At 50.2% G+C, this 19133-nt stretch overlaps 1 protein-coding gene across 3 annotated transcripts; it reads left to right on the forward strand.

Annotated features, from left to right (window-relative positions):
• Nucleotides 1-1743: 1743 nt before the first annotated feature.
• On the forward strand, nucleotides 1744-17591 carry SCAMP4 (secretory carrier membrane protein 4). Of its 3 annotated transcripts, XM_057424583.1 has the most exons (8): nucleotides 1744-1827; nucleotides 5262-5331; nucleotides 6087-6142; nucleotides 8358-8486; nucleotides 11702-11858; nucleotides 14877-14978; nucleotides 16264-16381; nucleotides 17069-17591. In XM_057424583.1, the coding sequence occupies exons 3-8, from the start codon at nucleotides 6136-6138 to the stop codon at nucleotides 17243-17245; spliced, it is 690 nt and encodes a 229-aa protein (XP_057280566.1). In that variant the 5' UTR covers nucleotides 1744-1827; nucleotides 5262-5331; nucleotides 6087-6135; the 3' UTR covers nucleotides 17246-17591. The 3 variants fall into 3 exon arrangements, with proteins under 3 accessions (XP_057280566.1, XP_057280567.1, XP_057280568.1); XM_057424584.1 differs by lacking the exon at nucleotides 1744-1827 and having other exon boundaries at nucleotides 4567-5331; XM_057424585.1 differs by lacking the exons at nucleotides 1744-1827; nucleotides 5262-5331; nucleotides 6087-6142 and adding an exon at nucleotides 6884-6928.
• Nucleotides 17592-19133: the final 1542 nt, after the last annotated feature.

Consider the following 19133-nt stretch of genomic DNA (forward strand, 5'->3'; position numbering starts at 1 on the left):
AGCGGACGAACGGGCTCTGCAGGACCCTGGAACACCAAACACCAAGCAGCGTCAGGATGGGACCACCCGAGTGTGTCCGTCCCACATGGAGCACAGCGAGGACGGGAGCTGCCTGCATTGGGGGGCTCTGGGTAGCCGATGTCCCCGTCCTTGGGTTTTGCCATCCCACTGTCCATCACCTTCCCCCCACTGCCTCATCCCTGCTGTTGGCCACACGTCTCCAGCAGCGCTGGATTTACTGGGGCGGAGTGACCTCTACTGGTTTATAGCTGGAATATTCCCCGCGTGTCTGTGATAATGGAATGGTTTAGGCTGGAAGGGACCTTAAAGCTCATCCAGTGACACGGGCAGGGTCCCCTTCCACTGGAGCAGCTTGCTCCAAGCCCCTGTGTCCAACCTGCCCTTGAGCACTGCCAGGGATGGGGCAGCCACAGCTTCTCTGGGCACCCTGTGCCAGCGCCTCAGCACCCTCACAGGGAAGAGCTTCTGCCTCAGAGCTCATCTCAGTCTCCCCTCTGGCAGGTTCAAGCCAGTCCCTTGTCCCTTGTCCCAAGCCCCTCTCCAGGTTTCCTGCAGCCCCTTCAGGCACTGGAGCTGCTCTAAGGTCTCCCTGGATGATGTTTCTCAACGGATGGAGACAGGAGGCCTCCCAAAACATCTGCCCAGCTGGCCCGTACTGCAGCCAGTGCCACTGCCTGTGCCTGTTTTGGGGAGCAAACCTCAGGAAAGCTGGGGCTGAACACAAGCAGTGAGCCCCAAGACCTGTATTTTAGGGACACTTTGCAGACTTGGGGTGTGAAGGCCTCAGCGTTTGCTCAGACATAATGTAATGATCCTCTGAACTGCTGTAACTAACCCTGGAGCCAAGCCGTGGTGAGAGCTGGCTGCTGTAACGCTGTTGGAGATGGAGCCCGCACGTGGCTCAGGAGCAGCTCGGTGCTGGCGCGTCCCCTGAGGGTGCTGCACCCTGTCCCAAACCCCCTGTGTGCCCAGACCACCAGCACGGTGGCAGCAGCCCCCCAGCTCTGTGCTTGGTGTGAAGGGGTACAGAGGGGATGGGGTGATGAGGACCTGAGACCAGCAGGGCCAGGGCAGGGATTGTGCCCCTGTGCTGGGCACGGGTGAGGCTGCACCTTGAATCCTGTGCTCAGTTCTGTCCCCTCACTGCAAGAGAGACATTGAGGTGCTGGAGCAGGGCCAGAGGAGGGCACTGGAGCTGGAGCAGGGCCTGGAGCCCAAGTGTGATGGGGAAGGGCTGAGGGAGCGGGGGGTTTCAGATGGAGAAGAGAAGGCTCAGGGGGGACCTGATGGCTGCCTACAAGTGCCTGAGAGGAGGCTGGAGCCAGGAGGGGCTGGGCTCTGCTCCCAAGGAACAAGGGATGGGACAAGAGGAAACGGCCTCAAGCTGCACCAGGGCAGGTTTAGATGGAGCTGAGGAACAATTCCTGCCCCAGAGGGTGCTCAGGCATTGGAACAGGCTGCCCAGGGCAGGGCTGCAGGCACCGGCCCTGCAAGTGTTCACACAGTGTGGAGACGAGGCCTCAGTGCCATGGGTCAGGGGTGGCCTTGGCACTGCGGGGCACGGTTGGATTTGATGCTCTGACGCTCCGTTCCGCCCCGGTTCGCTCCGTGACTCCATGCCCAGCCCCTCCCGGCCGCCGTAGCAACCTCCGCCACGCCCCATCCCGGCCGTTCCCTGCTGGGAAGTGTAGTCCACGCCGCGGGGAGCGCTGGGCCGGCGGCCATTGCCGGGACTCTATTTCCCAGCGCGCCCCGCGGCGAGCCCGCCGGAGCTGGGTCTTGGCGCTGCGGCTTGAGGGGAGAGCGGTGAGCGCCGGGTCGGGGCTGAGCCTGGGGGGCGATGGGGTCGGGGGGGGGACCGGGCGGGCCGCGGTGCCTCGGCCTGGCCTGGGAGGGGCGGCCGGTGACGGAAGTACCTCGGCACGGGGCCTGCCGGGGGGGGGGGTCCCGGCGGAGCGGGGGCAGCGCTGGGGGCAGCAGCGGTGAGGGGCGATGGAGGGGAGGCCTCGGGGACAGGCCCCGGGGGGAAGGCGCTTGTGGGGAGGGGAATCGGGGCCAGCCCTGGCGGGGAGCGGCATTGGGGTCAGCCCCGCTGGGAGCAGTGATCGGGGCCAGCGTGTGCGGGCCGTGCTGCAGGCGGGTCCCCGTGGTGGCGGGGGTATGGAGGCTGCTGCCGACCCCGCTGGGAGCACCCCGCTGCGCTCCGTCCTCTCCGGAGGGTGCTCGGGAATCTGCCCCGGCCCTGTGAGGAACCCACCGGGACATCAGGGCCGGCGCTTGGGGGTCTCGGGACCCCCAAGGGGACAAGGCAGGGTAAACGCAGGCCGGTCACAGGGGCAGTTCATGTGAGTGATGGAACTGCTGGTGCTGCTGTCTGCAGCCCAGGTGTTTAGTGTGAGGCCACTCCAAGTGGTGGAATAGGCTTGTGTCCTGAACATGTGTGTTTTGTGCTGTCTTTTATGTATATAATAGTTTGGGTTGGAAGGAACCTTAAAGATCATTGAGTTCCACCCCCGTGCCACAGGCAGGGACACCTTCCACTGGACCAGGTTGCTCAAATCCCCATCCAATACAGCCCTGAATGCTTCTTGAGCCTTCTGCAGTTCTGACCCTGAGCCACCAAGCTTTGCTTCTGAAGCACTTGTACCACAGTCAGTATTTGTCTGCTGTGGGTTCCGTAGTACCTTACTAAGGCTTCTGCTCCTCTGCTCCAGGGTGGGGGAAAGGGAGGCAGCAAAACACCCTGTTCAGGCAGGATGCTCTGGTAACATGGAGCTGTGTGTCAGACTGACATGGGAGGACACTGACCCTGCGAACTTCATTGTTTCCTGTGCATTTTCTCAGCAGCAGTGCTGCCATAGCTCTACAAAGTCTAGGCTCATAAAGCTGAGCCAAGCATTTTGGTGTCTTGTAGAGTGTGACCTCTGCTGCCTTGGGCTCTCTGGGCTGGCCTGGTAAGAGTTGGGCATCTGAATGAGACTCAGACCCAGCCTTTTCTCTGAAAACCAGGGCAGAGTCACTGCTTTGTTTTTAAATGCCCCTGGAGAGGAATACAAGCAAGGCACTGGCTTGTCTTGGGAACACTGCAGGCTGTGCTGGTTCTCTGCTGAGTCTGATGGTTTCAAATCCACATCTCCCAGATCCCTGCAGGTGCCTTTGCTTTTAGGGCATTTGCTTTTCCGAAAGCCTGGCTCTGGTGGTTGCTCTCTCTAGCACAAAGCACTTCAGGAGATGTGTGTTTTGCCCAAGGTCTTCTTATAATGCTTGTGCTTTAATCATTAAATCATTGTCTCTATGAGGGAGTGTTGGCAAGCTCTTCTGCCGTTGCTGTTATGTACAGATCCTGCCCCTTGATTTGCTTCTGGATTAAACCCTTGGGGACAGATCTGCGTAGAAGCTCTTGACCTCGCCGCGTTCATCGTACCAGAATGAAAACCTAAAAGCAGTGCAGAAAATAGCCTAAAGCAAGACTTGAGAAGCTGGTGGATTTGGTGCATGGAAAGCATAGGCCGTCGGGATGAGTTTGGCTGCAGGTGGCAAGAGAGGAGCCAGTGCCTTGTAAATCTGGTCTTAGGTGACCAGGCGGGTTTATGGCAGAGCAGGAATGAGCTCAGCTCTCCCACCTCCCTGGCAGAACTCTCCCTTTGGTCTGTCCTTTATGTATTTCTCCTACCACGTCCTTCTCTTTTAGGAGACTGCTTACTATTATATCAACAGGCTAAACAAACAGCAACATCCATGCATTCACATCATGTGCCTCAGCAGACTGCCGCGGGCATTCCCTCACAGAATCTTGCCTCATCTCAGCTGGTGAAACGTGTTTCACACAAAAAATCACACTCCAGGGCATCGTGCCCTTGTCTGCCTGGAAAAACTGCTGCGTGCACACGGGGCTGGGTTTAAAAGAGAAGCGCTGCCCCTTAGAATGGCACAGGGCAGTTTTGTCTTTGAACCACTGGGGAAGAAAAGCTCCCACTGTCTCCAGTGGGCTCTTGTGAGTCATGTGCCTTGGCCTGTAAACTTTAGAGCTATTCATTGAGTGCGCATGAGCACAGTGGGAAAAGGAAGCTCACTTCGCACACTGCTTTCCTTGGGGTATGTGTGGTTTTTCCCTCATTCCTTGTTGTGGGATATAGATGAAAAAATCTCTGGAGCATGGGATGTTGGGTTTTCTCTATTCCCAGTTAAATAGAAAATGATCCAGTAAATAGAGAGCTTGTTTAGATGTATCTTGCAGAAGTTCATTTGTGGGGGGTGATACCTATTTCTATACCTGTATTTGCTGTGAATCTGTTTCCTTATGCCAGGACCTTACAGCTGGAGCTTGACTTGAAGTTGTTTAGGCCACACAGGGAAATTTCCTGTCTGTGTTGTGTGAAAGCCAGAGGCTGCAGCGTTCCCCAGGGAATGCCCTAGCCGTGAGCAGCTCATGAGTGCCATAGCAATCCTGTCCACATTATTGCTTGCTTTAAACTGGTACAGGCAAACTAATGTGTTATCCTCTCTGTAGACATAAAGCTTAGATATAACTGCATCTCTGCGTACAGGAAGAACAAGCTGCCTGTACAGGTGGCACTTCTCATCAGAGTGCCATTGTTTCCACCAAGGACTGTGCTCCAGCAGCTCAGTTAAAAAGGAAAGTAAATTCAACCCCAGCAATGTGATTGTGCCAGTGTAAACTCTGCAACCTCCCAACCGTGCATGGGGCACAGAGGTGCAGGAAAGGGGAATGAGCTGCTGTAAATCCCAGGGGCTTTGGATACAGTGCAGCTATTCTGACCTCAGTGCTGGCAGCAGCGTGGGGTGTTCGTTGTGTTTTTGTAGGGGCAGGTTTCAGTCTAGACTTCCTTCATTCTGGATAACTCCTGCCAGTCCTGTAGTGCTGGATTAGGGGGTTGGTTTGTGGAATTCTGGGATTTGCAGGTAGGGGCACATGATGCCTTTATCCTTAGGAAGAAGGGGTAGAATCAAAGCTCAGCACAGACCTTTGCGGCTTTCATCTGTGTGTTCAGCTCTGCCAAAATCAGCGACACGGCTGATGCTGAGTAAACTTTGCATGATTCGATTCTTCCAGAATGATGGTCATGTTCAGTGGTGGTGACAGGAAGAATGAATCTGCATTTAAAAAGAAGGGTTTGTGCAGAATTATTAAAGTAATGAGGTTGATGGGGTTTGTGTCCCAGCTGATTCTTTTTTAACAGTCGACTTCCTGGCTAACAGTGATTATCTGTTTGTTTCAGCAGTGGGAAGGTCCACAGAGAGCCAGGAGCCAACACAACATCTCAACCCCTAAATGAGGCATTAAGTCTGGTGAACTCGTGCAGGTTTCTCTGCCAGTGTATGGGCTTTGCTGCGTCCCACCCAGACCTGTCTGTCTCAGCTTGTTGTCTGGCTGCAGCCAGAAGGTACATGTGTTCTGGCAGTGGCTCTCTGTTCATTCTCAACCTTTGCCAGGTACTGCTAAGAGCACAGTTGTTTGCTGCTGAGTAAAACAAGCCTTAAAAGTGGTTGACAGTGGGGTTGTGTTGAATGAGATGCTACCAGGTGGTGCTTCATATGAACAAGGAGGAATTGTGATCCTTTCTGTGAGGTTCCACTGTGCTTTTGAGCAACTGGGGATGAGCAATTTGTAGTGGGAACCCTGGGCTCACAATCTATCAAACTGCACCGGTGATGCTCCTGGTTCTGGGAGAGTCTTTGGGTTAGGGATAGAACCATGGAATGGTTTGGATTGGAGGGGACCTTAAAGCTCATCCAGTTCCAACCCCCTTGCCATGGGCAGGGACCCCTTCCACTGGAGCAGCTTGCTCCAAGCCCCTGTGTCCAACCTGGCCTTGAGCACTGCCAGGGATGGGGCAGCCACAGCTTCTCTGGGCACCCTGGGACAGCTCCTCAGCACCCTCCCAGGGAAGAGCTTCTGCCTAAGAGCTCATCTCAGTCTCCCCTCTGGCAGGTTCAAGCCATTCCCCTTGTCTCGTCACTGCATGCCTCTGTAAAATGTCCCTCCAGATTTCTTGTTGGCCCCCTTTAGGTATTGTGCTGACCTGATTTTCTTTCTCCCGTAGATCTGTTGCTCTCTGTCTGAAACTTCACTAGGGCGCACTCCTAATAGAAATGGCAGGTAAGAGATCTCAAAATATGGCAATGGAGGGAGAAAAAAAAATTCAAAAAAGATGATTGTTAGAAAATCTGCTTGTCCTTTGGTCAGTTAATCTTAGAGTCACAGAGTCCCAGCCTGGTTTGGGCTGGAAGGGACCTTAAAGCTCCTCCAGCTCCAACCCCTGCCACGGGCAGGGACCCCTTCCACTGGAGCAGCTTGCTCCAAGCCCCTGTGTCCAACCTGGCCTTGAACACTGCCAGGGATGGGGCAGCCACAGCTTCTCTGGGCACCCTGGGCCAGTGCCTCAGCACCCTCCCAGGGAAGAGCTTCTGCCTAAGAGCTCATCTCAGTCTCCCCTCTGGCAGGTTCAAGCCATTCCCCTTGTCCTGTCCTTACAGGCCTTTGTCCAAAGCCCCTCTCCAGGTTTCTTGTAGCCCCTTTAGGCACTAAAGCTGCTCTAAGTTCTCCCTGAAGCCTTCTCTTCTCCAGGCAGAACCAGCCCAGCTTCTCAGTTGGATTTGGTCATACTGACCTCCCCAGAGAGCTTTAAAAGCTGTGCTCCTTTCTTTCCTGTCCTTTGATCCAGCATTGGTATGTCCTTTTCTATGCTGCTGAGACAGACAATCCAGGAGAAAGCCCATTAGGTGTTTATAGCAAACAGAAAATTAGTGCTCAGGAGACCAAAAATTCCTATGGACTTTGAAAGCAGCCATGGGACATCAGCACTACCTGTGATGGGGTCAGCAGTATCTGTTAACCTGTAACTTTAGGAGGAATCTCAATGTGAAATGCATTGAGTGGAGATGGGTGAGGAGCCACAGAAGACTTCGTGTTTATTTTGATAAGGAAAAGTCTACTGAAAAGCCAAACTGGGCTGGTGACTTCAGCCAGGATTCCATATTTAGTTCTGATGTACTCACAGTGGGTGTTCTCCTCCTCATGTTTTCTGTGTGAAAATGTGCCTGTCCTTTGCATGAAGAAAAGCCTTTTCTTTCCTAAAGCAGCTTTAGGATCTTCCCTGCCAACCTTCAAATGAGGCTCAGGAGCTGCTCCTGCTAAATATCTGTTCACACAGAGATAATGGCAAGAGAAGGGGAACTCTTGTGCTGACAGTTCTTGTTCAGACATTTCCTCTTGTCTTCTGTGCCATTTGGAGGTTTTCCCAGGACATTCTTCATCTCCTCCTCTGGTTGTTTTTCATTCTGTTTACTGGGGCTGAAGTAGACTAGAGACAATTAGTCCCAATGCCCTGCAATCAGACTTTAATCAGCACTGGAAGGCAAGAGCAAACATTCCCTAACGTGTAGAAACACACATCCAGGCACATATACGGCCCAGATCTACGCATCTGGCTGCAAGCTGACGGCAGCTTAAATACAGAGGCCAAAGGCATTTAATGACTTGATTTTAAACCCCAGTTTCTTTCCAAGGTAAGGCTTTCTTCACCATCTCACTTTTGTCAGTGTTTGCTGATTTATTGTATCTGCATGCAAAGCTTTTTTTTTTAGGGTTTATACATTTATTTAATTTTTCCTGGGGCTTAACCTGACAGAAAAACTTGACTTTTAAAGAGTCTTGTCACAACAAAATCATCCCTGACACCTGACTTGTCTTCCCTGAACGGGATCATGTCTGAGTGCTAAATCCCAGTTCGAGATGCTTCCCAAAGGCACCCTTCCTACTGTTATAGGGACATAGCTATTACAGGTCCTAAGGTCTGATCCATGCACCAGCAAGCCTACCTACTCAGAGCTTGTGTCTGAAGGTCAGTCTGCTTGCCTGGGCAATTGCCAGCCTTTCCTCTTGCTTTGGTTTTTCTGAGGCTGGAACTCAACACCTCTGTGCAGTTTGTTTCCCCAGATGTTGCTGGCATCTCCCCCTTCCTGGGGCTTACTTGAAGGTTTTTGTCTTGCAGCACATTTGGCACAACTTTACACGGATGTGTAAAGGTATCCAATCCACGTGTTACTTATTAGCTCACCTCTGTTCCTCACTCCAAGCCTTGCATGCGCTGCTGCTCACTGCTGAGGAAGAACCAAAGGTTTGGTCCCCAGGGTGAGGATGAACATGCTGCAGTGAGTAACATGAATGGCCAGAGCTGGCTATGGTTCCTCTTGGTTTTTATGAGACCCCTCAACCTGAGGTTTCATGGACGTGTCCTGGGAAGGTGCAGAGGCTGTTGCTCAACCCTCAGAATGTTTCTGCATTCAGCTAACCTCTGTGTTCTCTGTTGCAGAAAAGGTGAATAACTTCCCACCGCTCCCCAAGTTCATCCCACTGAAACCATGTTTCTACCAGAATTTTGCTGATGAAATTCCCATCGATTATCAGTCTCTGGTGAAGAGAATCTACCACGTATGGATCTGTAAGTTGAATAAGAAACCTGTGCTGGGAAAACATATATAGGTAGTAAAAACCCTGTAGATCTCAGTGATTTACATGCTTTAAAGTTTTGACTGCAATTGGTTGATGAGAAACAATGATTCCTCTTAGAACACTGTAATACAACTTTAGGCCTGAATTTGAAGCTGCTGTGCCTTGAATCTTTGCCACAGATAAGCTGTTGGAGAGAGCGTGGGTGCTAGAAAAGTCTATTAGTAAATTTGAGGAACAAAAAAGCAGACCACATCTAATACCTTTGTTAATGTTAAGTGATGTTTTACTCCCCCAAAATAACCCTCTTAAAGTAATTCCCAATTCACCTAAAGTAAGATGAGTAGGAAAATTCTAGGCAAGAAAATGTGGCCCATATGCTTGCTATAGGGAAGGGTAAAATTCCCCCTTGTCTGTGCCATCCACAGGTTTCCCTTCCCAACTGAAGCAGTGTCTCTAGCCATACAGTGTCTCTTCCTTAGCTATCCAAGGCCTCAAAGCATTCCCTGGCTTGCTGGAGAAGGGTGCTGATCCTCTTGGTCACAGCTGGTGCTTTGCTGATACTCGGTCTGAGCAGACCTCCTGGCTCTGAGCTCGTCTTGTCAGGCTTAGCTGTTCAAAAGCCAGGAATGAAAATTGACCATTCTTCTCCAAGGAATGAAATGGGATGGAAACGGGGGGGGGGGGCAGATCTTGAAAAGCACGGGGAAGGCTTTGGAAGATTAAAAATCCTTTTGCCTTGCTTATCTTCTTTTCCCCAAAACACTTGTCATCCTTTTTTACCCTTCTCACTGAAGGAAAGCTTGTTTTCTGCCAGCTAGGCATTTGGTGGCATGGCTTTTATTCCAGATGCATAGGATGTGTGTACGAGAGAGATTTGGGTGCATAAATAATGGAATAATCTGTCCCTCCATTGTTCTTTCGTTATTTAGAGAGGCTGAAATGAGCTCTGTAATTTTCTTGCCTGAAGAAGCTGCTTGTCCCTTCAGCCTAACTGCTGAAACGTTGCATGCTGCAAAGCTGCCTTTGTCTGCGGCTCTCCCTAGACAAAGGGTCCCTCATGCCAGTTAATGGCAGGCTGGAAAGGTGCCATTTGGGACATGAGCCCATGGCTGGGGGAACCTGGCATTTTCACCAGGAGTGGGAAATTCCCATCTGCAGCAGGCTTCCTTTTGGGGTCTCCCTGACTTTTTGGGGTAGGATGGAGAGCGACACATAGGAAGGAAGGCAGTAAAGAAGAAAATGCTGCTGTTGAAGATAGAAACATAAAAGCCGTTGCTAGAAGGTTGAATGCTCATGTTTGGATGTGAACATCTTATGAAGGTGGGTTGTGAGTTGAGGAAACCTGTACCAGAGCTCCCACTGCTGGAGAACAAACTCCTACCTGGGGGAATCACCAGTTCCCTCAAGCTTTCTGGGTGCTCTTGGCTTGCTGGCTTTGGTATTTTCATTAAGTAGCTTTTGGAGAATAAATGACTTCTGAAAATAAAAAATGTGGAGAATTCCAGCTGATTACTGTGTAAATGAAATTGAAATCATTAAAATTCTTCCCCCCCCCCCCCCAGTATTTAGGTACATCTAAACCACTGCCTATAAAGCCTTGTTGTTAGCTACTGGAGAAATTTTCTTTGTAGTAAACCAGTGTTTGATTTTAAGTCTCCTGGAATGTGTATGTCAGAGGTAGCAGCTGGGATCCATGTTTTCACCCTACAGTCTTCCAACTGCTATCAATATTAATTTACAACCACAAAATGTTGTAGTTGTTCAGCAGTCCCGTGGCTGCTGGAGGCAGGTGGGTCTGTGCCAAGAGGAGGAAATAGAAGTCAGAAGGAGGGGCCAGGCTGGACCGTGACGTGCAGGCATGATGCAGAGCACCACATGCAGTGAAGCAAGGAATGGGCAGAGCATGTGGACTTCCCATGGGTGAGAGGAATACAGGGATTTAATTTTGACTGAACAAATGAGGCCGGGGCCTAAAGTGTTCCTGTGAGCTCATCACCAAGTGGGACCCAAGGGTCTTGGACCCTCCACCTTCTCATTTTTTGTGTGCTAATTGATAGAGGTTCTTAGAATCCCAGCCTGGTTTGGGTTGGAAGGGACCATAAAGCTCCTCCAGCTCCAACCCCTGCCACGGGCAGGGACCCCTTCCACTGGAGCAGCTTGCTCCAAGCCCCTGTGTCCAACCTGCCCTTGAACACTGCCAGGGATGGGGCAGCCACAGCTTCTCTGGGCACCCTGTGCCAGCGCCTCAGCACCCTCACAGGTTACCACAAAATTTTTAAGAGTTGTCATCTGTTTTCCAGAGCAGGAGCTTGTAATTGTGCCAAGCCCCTTCGACACTGGCAGAGCTTGGGGGATGCAAGGACACTGCAGGGAGTCCCTGGGGCACTGAGAGAAGCACATGGAGGAAAGCAGAGAGCCTCTGGCATGGAGGTCAACTGTAGAAGCTCAGAAGTGTGCAGCCCCCATCTGCAGGGATGATCAGCTTCAGGGAAAGAGGGGAGCAGCATCTCTTTGTTCATGTCTACTTAGCCCAGCGCTGGTTTGCTCTGGGGGCCGTTGTCAACTATGCCTTTTTATCCAAGCGGCAGGAACAGGGATGTGAAAAGGCCTTTAAGCCACCCCTATGGTCCCATGTTCTCAGCTTAATTGGAGTTTGCTTTCTCCCTCGCTCAAGGCAGCACTTTCAAGCCCTGAAGTTAACTTCCAGGGTTCCTCAGGGGCTCAGGGAAGCAGAGAGTGAGCCCACAAGGCAGCGTGCTGGCTCTGTAAGAGCTCTTGAGGCAGCCTCAGCAAGCACAGAGACCAAAGTCACATTGAGGCTGGGTGCAGGGCAGTGTTTTACATCCCTCTCCTCTCGTAAAGGGGTTTTGCTGCAAGTGGGAATTGAACCTTGCTCTTAAGTCATCATAATACCTGCCTGAGTCTTGTATTGCTTGCAGTCTTTACTACCCATCCTTTGGCAGGTCCCAAAAGAGTTTCCTCATCCTTCTGCCGCAGCACTCCCTTAGGAAATGGATGTGTCTCTGCTGCCAGCTCTTGGGGCCATGCAGGATTCTGAGACTCCCTTGGGGAAGCTGCATTACTGGGCTTGAGTTTCCCACTGCAGCGTGGACCCTTCCTATTGTAATTCCGGGTTTTTGTTTCCTTTTTGCATGAAGATGTGGAACTGCACAACTCACGGTCTTTCCTCTGTCCCTGTTACAGTTTACTGCATCACACTAGTAGTGAATATCATTGCGTGCCTGGCATGGTGGATCGGAGGAGGCTACGGGGTCAATTTTGGTCTGGCCATCCTCTGGCTTATCCTCTTCAGTCCCTGTGGCTACGTCTGCTGGTTCCGACCTGCCTACAAAGCCTTTCGGTAAGTAGAGGTAGTTTAGTTTCAGTTCCCTCTGAGGGAGAGGGATATTGCTGGGGAGAGCTCCTGTGGATGTCTCTGTCTGGGATAAAGTTAAGGACTTGATATCTGAATGTCTTGGTTCCTTTCAAACTGAAGAAGAATGTGGTTACTTCTCAATCCTAGACGTAGGACTGAAGGTCACCTGCCTCGGGTTGGAAGTGGGCAGCAGTGAGTGGTTTGCCACTTCCATGAGGGTAAAATTCAGATTTTACTTAAACACTTCAAGCTTAGCAGCAGCCTCATATCAGGGTAGCATTAAGATAGATGTTAATTTGTTAAAGCTTCACTGAGGTTTATTTTGATGGCAAACTATTAAGTTATTAGTTTTTGAGCACTCTGGTGGGGTTTGTCTCTAGGTATTTGAGAGCTTGGCTGCTTTGCTTTCTAGATGAAAGCAGTTCCCTGGAGCGAGCCCTTCTGAAACTCCACAACTGTTTAAAGCCATGCTACATTTTCACTTTAATTACTAACATTTGCATTTGCTCATCTCGCTGTGGATCACAAGGCATCATTCCCATGGCAATACATGATGCTTGTCACAGCCGTGAAGGACCCAAGCAGTTTTCAGCCTGGCACAGAGGAGGGAGGGAACTGCCCTGTGTCACTCTGCAGGTCACCAGCAGACCCCAGACCCCAGTCAGGGATTTGGGCTCTGAAGGTGAAGCTCTTTCTAGTTCCCCATTACCAGAATACTCTGGATTTTGATTATTCACCAGATACTGTGAGGAGTTGCTTTAAATTACAGCCAAAGCAGTTGACAGGAATGGGGTTGGCAGGTGGGGCCCTATCGATTCAGTACATGCTGAATTAGTTCTTTAAATGTTCTTCTGAAGTTATGTTTTGTGTGCAAACAGCACTTGGGCATTTGTGCTGGTGGGACTTAACCCACCAGTGACTGCCTCATGGAGCACAGGGGAGGATTCCTTCTGGTGGAGATGGAAGGCCACTGGGTTGGATTACTCTGAAAGGTTTAAGAAGTGAAAACAGAAGCTCTGAACTCTTGCCCTCTGGAGCTGGGGTTTTGTCCCCATCCCTAGTTCAGAAGCCCGAGTGCCTCCAAGTGCTGCAAAGAGCAGTTTCCATTCTGAAGTCTGGGAGAGATCACTCCTCCCCACTGACCTCCTCTGGGCTTCCCAGGGACTGTTTCTAATGATTTCTTCAATGTTTGTATGCATTTAAGCAGCTGAATTCTGAAAGGTCCCCGAGGTTATTCTGTGTAAAGACTTCTACAGTTAAAAAAACAATAAGGCCTAGGGACAGCCTGGCAAGCCCAGAGATCTTTGACATCAGTTGTAGAAAAGGCTTGCAAACCACTGCAGTGGGGCAGGAGGTTACTGGGGGATCACAGCTAGTGGTGGATGAGGACGGTGAGGGTAGAGCCACTCGCTGCCTCTGGTTCTGGGCACAGGCCGCCCTGGGCCTCGTGCTGGGAGGATGCTTCTGGAAAGGCTTTGTCACACATCTGCACCCAGAATGAAATCAGCTGCGGAGCTTTGGTGCTAGGGCAAAGCTGCTGCAAATGTGCACCAGAAAGCTGCAGCTGAAATCACCTTTTCTGGATATTCTCACTAATTCCCACAGATCCTTTCAAACCAAGGCTCCTGCAGCCTTTTCAGGTTGTAGTTGCAAGAGTGTTTGAAGGCTCAGCCTTGAGCCTAATCCTTGTTAATTGGATTATGATAGGCTCTCCTGTGAACAGGCCATGTTTAAAGTATTTCTTTCACATTGCTGTATGCTGAGGTGATATTTGAAGGGTGGGATCATGAGGATACAGATTTCTTTCCCAGCATCTCTGACCGACACGTGGCTCGGAGTGGCTGGAGGCTTTTCCACTTGTCTCAGACTAGCCAGGATCCCCTGCTTGGCCTCTTCAGAGCCTGGGGTCCTTCCTTCCTCATCTCTTTAGGCAGCAGGGGCTAGGATTAGAATACTAATAAACATTAAAATGATCATAAAATCATAAAGATTTAAATACTTTTAGGGCTTAAGCAGGAGCTGGGAATGGCTGGAGCTCTTTTGTAAACTCCCCCTTGCACTAAGCTGCCTCATAAGCAACTGAAGTGTTTTTTGTAAATCTCTTCTGTAAATCATGGGCCTTTTTAGTTCCTGAGAGAAAGGGAAATGTTTGTACCATTAAAAATGATAGTTTGGAAGTCTTAGATGTGCCTGACATAGCTGGGATAATGGGATGAAGATGTTCTGCTGCAGTCCTGTGGCAGAGCCCACACTTGGGCAGGAGAGGAGAGTGCCCAGTGTACCCCTGACAGAGAGGCCCTCAAAGTAACTGGTCAGCTGCCTTGTGTCCATGGTCATCTGCCTGTTGCACCTGCGTAAATTAAAGGACCTCACATATTTGGGATGCTTTCAGCCTGTGCATCCTGAAGATGTGGAGCCTGCAGAGATGTCAAAGCCTGCTTCTGCATTTCCCCAGCCAGGGTACCACCCGCTTCTCCTGTGGCTGTTTTTCCTCCTATTATGTCCCAGTGCTGGATGTTAACCATGGGTGTATAAATGTGATGATGAGCAGCCAGTGAGACATTCCCAGCTGGAATTCTCATGCTCAGTTATCACTTTGAGTGTATGGGGCCACTGCCTGCCAATGTTCAGCCCCCTTGTTCCTGCTTGCTAGTGGTTGAGCTGCTCAGGTGTCAGGCTGTGCTGTCTTGGGATGAGTGGTCAGAGAAATGATTCAGGCCCTCTGTTCTGCTGGAGACTGTCTCTCCTCATGTGTCACCACATATGCAATTGCTCTGGTGGAGCTATTGCAGGAGCCAGGCTTATTGGAAGAGATGAGGCACTGATGATTCATGGGTCTGTGTGCTTTCTCTGCTAGGGAGAGAGGAGTAGCCTTCAAAGTACACAGCTGCAAAGGGACCTCTTCTGAGGTACCACATTTGTGTGTGATGGGGTCAAACACCCGGTGTGAAGCCACGTGAGGTGCCTGTCTCCCCCTCACTCACTTCTTCTCTTCCTCCACAGGTCAGACAGCTCCTTTAATTTCATGGCCTTTTTCTTCATCTTTGGTGCACAGTTCATCCTCACACTCCTGCAGGCTATCGGATTCTCCGGCTGGGGAGCCTGGTAAGCAGCATACTTCAGCACTCAGCTCCTGGGCATGAGAGTTTCAGGCTGTGGGCTGCTTCCATGAACTTTTGAGAAACTGGTGGGAGTCTGTAGAAGGTGAAGTGGAAGAAGCTTTCTGGTTTCCTCTGTGGCATAGTTATACCCGCTCTTGGAGTACACAGCTGTGTTTTCATTGCTGTATTGACAGAACTCGGATATCTTGTTACCTGCTTGTCTTTTTTAGCATCTTCCTGCAATGTCCATTCCTTTTTAACTGGCCAGTGGCAAGATTCATCTTCTCTTAGCCTTGCCCTCGGTGTCCTCATAGCACATGGTGAGCAGTGTGGGATGACTCACTGTTGGCCTATAGAGGAAGTATTGTCAGAGTTGTCTTAAAATAAATGGGACTTCAGTGGCTGTCCCTGCTTATGTTATAATTGTTTGGCATTTTAACTTCCTGTCTGTAGACACTTGAGAGCAGTTGCTGCTGAAATGACAAGAGAAAGTCCAAGCACTCCATATAGCATTTTGTTTTCTCCAGTGTTCTCCAGTTGCCCTACCTGATTATTGCCATCAGAGGAGTAGGGATGCAGTGTAAATCCCAGGGCCCTCACGTTCCCTGATCCCAGTTCTGGTCTCTCGACACATGACCTCTGCACAACCAAAAGCACCTTAGGAATAAACCTGCTCTGTGCAAAGCCTGTGCAGCTGGCTGTCCCCAGGGCTGAGGCTGGGTTAGGGAAGGATGCTGGCAAGTGAGATTTGAGGGCTTGGAGAAGTACCTGCCTGAGCTCAGTTTAATCCTGTCCATTTTAGAATCGTAGAATCATAGAATAGTTAGGGTTGGAAAGGACCTTAATATCATCAAGTTCCAACCCCCCTGCCATGGGCAGGGACACCTCACACTGAACCATCTCACCCAAGGCTTCATCCAACCTGATCTTGAACACTGCCAGGGATGGAGCATTCACAACCTCCCTGGGCAACCCATTCCAGTGCCTCACCACCCTAACAGGAATGAATTTCCTCCTTAGATCCAATCTAAACTTCCCCTGTTTAAGTTTTAACCCGTTACCCCTTGTCCTATCACTACAGTCCCTAATGAAGAGTCCCTCCCCAGCATCCCTATAGGCCCCCTTCAGATACTGGAAGGCTGCTCTGAGGTCTTCATTGTTCTTTTAATTTTCAAGAGCTTTGAAGCTACCTTGTAATTTCTGGGTATGAGTAACCACGTTTTCTGGTGATAAGGGCACTTTAAATGAGAGCTGTCATGATATTGTTCCTTTATTTGTGCTTCTTCCAGTGGATGGTTGGCAGCCATTACTTTCTTCAGCACCAACATTGCAGCTGCTGTGTTTATGCTCTTTCCTGCCATCATGTTCACGATGTCAGCGGTTGCGATGCTCGTCAGCATTATAAGGGTAGGTGCTTTATGTGTGTCTCTGGTTTGGCCTCTCCGCACTTTGTATCACAGTGATGTGAACAGGCAGCTTAGCAGCCACTGTAAGGCATCACTGCTTTGAAGGTTTTATACAGCAGTCAGTTGGTGTCTCATCTAGAGGAGAAGTCCAGATAACACTAGGCAGCTGGGGCTGGATGTTGTCACCCTGTCACAGCACTCGAAGCAAGCTTCATTGCTTATTAGGATAGTCGTTGATGGTAAAGGTGAAGCATCTTGAGATGGCCTGCAGTGAGCAATGGCTGGCAGGATTGGAAGCGGTCCTTGGTTCTCTCAGCAGGATGTGGAGGTAGGTCTGGAACACTTCTGTAGGCTGATGGTGGAGGAGGAGGGAAGGTGGAAGCCCTGCTGAAGCAGCAGAGTCAGTTCTAGAGAGGTTTCAGCCCACTGGCCTTGCTGTGGGATCCCCGACCTGAATCCCACACTTGCAGCTGTACTGGGTTCAAGTCTTGGGTTGATACTACCAATTTACACCTCTGTTCACTGTATTATTACAGTCTTAATGCTATTGTGCCATGGAAATACAGCTCTTTACAGAGAGAGAAGCAAATTCATGCTGCAGTACCAAAGTAGCTACAGCTCTTCTGAGGAGAGAGGTGTGGGTGCGTGTTGCTGACCTTCTTCTTGATCCCTCTCTTTCATCCATTAGGTACATAAAATCTACCGAGGGGCTGGTGGAAGCTTTCAGAAAGCTCAGGATGAGTGGAACAGCGGCACGTGGAGGAACCCCCCCAGCAGGGAGGCCCAGTACAGCAATTTTTCTGGGAACAGCCTGCCAGAGTATCCCACAGTACCCAACTATCCCCCGGGAAACCAATGGCCTTAAGCAGCATGAGCTGCAAACTGCCTGGATTCTCTTCTTTTTGGTCTTTTTTATTATTGTTATTGGAAAAGATCGTTTGCATTCCTCCCCAAGCACCCCAGTCACCTTGGGGACTCTTTTGGTTTTTGCCTCCTCATCTCTGCAGCAGATAGATGCTGTCAGCCCCTGCCACCTCCAGAGCACTGCACGGCCTTATCAGAAAGTCTTTTGTTTGTGTTGAATTACCAGTATTTGCCTCGCTGCAGACTGAGGAACCAACCATTCCCTGCCCTTGCTTGAGGGAATCCTCTTGTGACCCTATGTGAAGAGGCTTCACTTCCCCACGATGGCACACACTATCACAACTGCTCCTTCTGCCTTCCCTGCTCAGTCTTCATCAGCTACCGCTACCTGAGTCGTCCTTAACAAATGCAATCAGAGCATTAGTAGCAACTGGTGTTTACTCTCCTGGATGAATAATCTGGAATTTTTCACTCTAAGGGAAATGCAACACCTAAATTATTTGGTACTAGTGATATCGAAGGTATTGTAATATCTACAGCCTCATTTGTTTGCACACTCTGGTGAAGAATCCTGTAGATAACGGTGCTTGCTGTGGGTGAGTGTTGTTCTGATGGGAAGTCCACAAGAGTCCTCATTTGCCTGGGTAGGACTATTGTTATGCTTAGGAGTTTTGTTTTCTCTGCTGCCAAAAGGATCTGTATGCTTCAGAGGTGTAGGTTCATCTCATTTGGTTAATGATTGCTCGCTAAAAGCCTGATTCAAAGCCCACTGAACATTACTGAGAACCTGGCTGATGCTGGGCTTTGGAGCTGGCTGCCTGGGGGATGGTCACTCCATCACAGATAGGCAGCACAAGATCTCTATGCCATCCAACTTCCACTTATGTGGCATCCAGGTTTTGTGCTGACCCAAGGAATGCCCTACTAGACACATCTTGCTTTGTTGGGACACCCTGTTTTCTGAGCTCCCCCCCAGATGCAAGATGATTGTTGATCTCAGTGCTGGGCCCCCACTGTGGTTTGGGAATAATTCTATTACAATGAATAGTTTGAATTCTGCCTTCTATGGATGTAGTTGAAATCCACACAGTGGGGTCTGGTAGGCAAAGGAAAGCTTGTTAGTCCTTGTAACTGGTGTTACTGGGCAGACCTGGTCTGTGTCTGTGTAGCCAGCAGCACTTTCCTTCCATGTATGAGCAGGGAGAGACTGATTCTTGCCTTTCTCCAAGAAGCAGCTTGAGAGAGGATAGAGTTGTTGGCAGGGATTGTTTTCCCTGAGAGGCAGCATCCATCTCATTGTTCATCTCTGTTCTGTGCATGTACATCAGGACTCCTGGAGTCTGAGCCATCCAATTCCCCTGTGTCCTCCAGGCAGCAGATCCTGCTGCAGTCAGATCCTGCAGTTTTTTTCTTCCCCTTCAACAGCTTGCTGTGAATTTCTTTTTATTATTTTATTTTTTCAAACATCAAAACTGGAAGGTCAATTCCCAAGATTTTTTTATAGGAAGTGAGAGTTCAGAGTCTTTGGCTCTGAAAGTTCTGGCCAATAGTCCTGTAAAGGACACAGTGGTCCATTGCAGAGGCTTGGGAGGTGTTGGGCACCCCGTGGGTCAGACCCAGAGGCTGCCAACAGGCTGCCAGAGGTGTTGCAGTTACACTGAGTAACTGGAAAACAACCTTGGCTCCTGGAAAGGGCCAGGGAGGTTGTCCTGGCTCAGTGGAACTGATTTGCAAGTGATCTTTTGAAAACTGTCTCTCCATGTGCCTTATCTAAAGAATTAATCGTTCACAAAGCAGCACTCTTCCTTCCCCACTGCCCCTGCACAACTCCCCAAATGCTCTATTAACTTTTCCTGTGTCACACTGTAAATACTGAGTGCAGAACAGCT

Source organism: Pezoporus wallicus, unplaced genomic scaffold (assembly GCF_028554395.1).
Source record: "Pezoporus wallicus isolate ANWC-B61680 ecotype Strahan unplaced genomic scaffold, APGP_CSIRO_Pwel_v1 contig_8376, whole genome shotgun sequence".
Lineage (NCBI taxonomy): Eukaryota > Metazoa > Chordata > Aves > Psittaciformes > Psittacidae > Pezoporus > Pezoporus wallicus.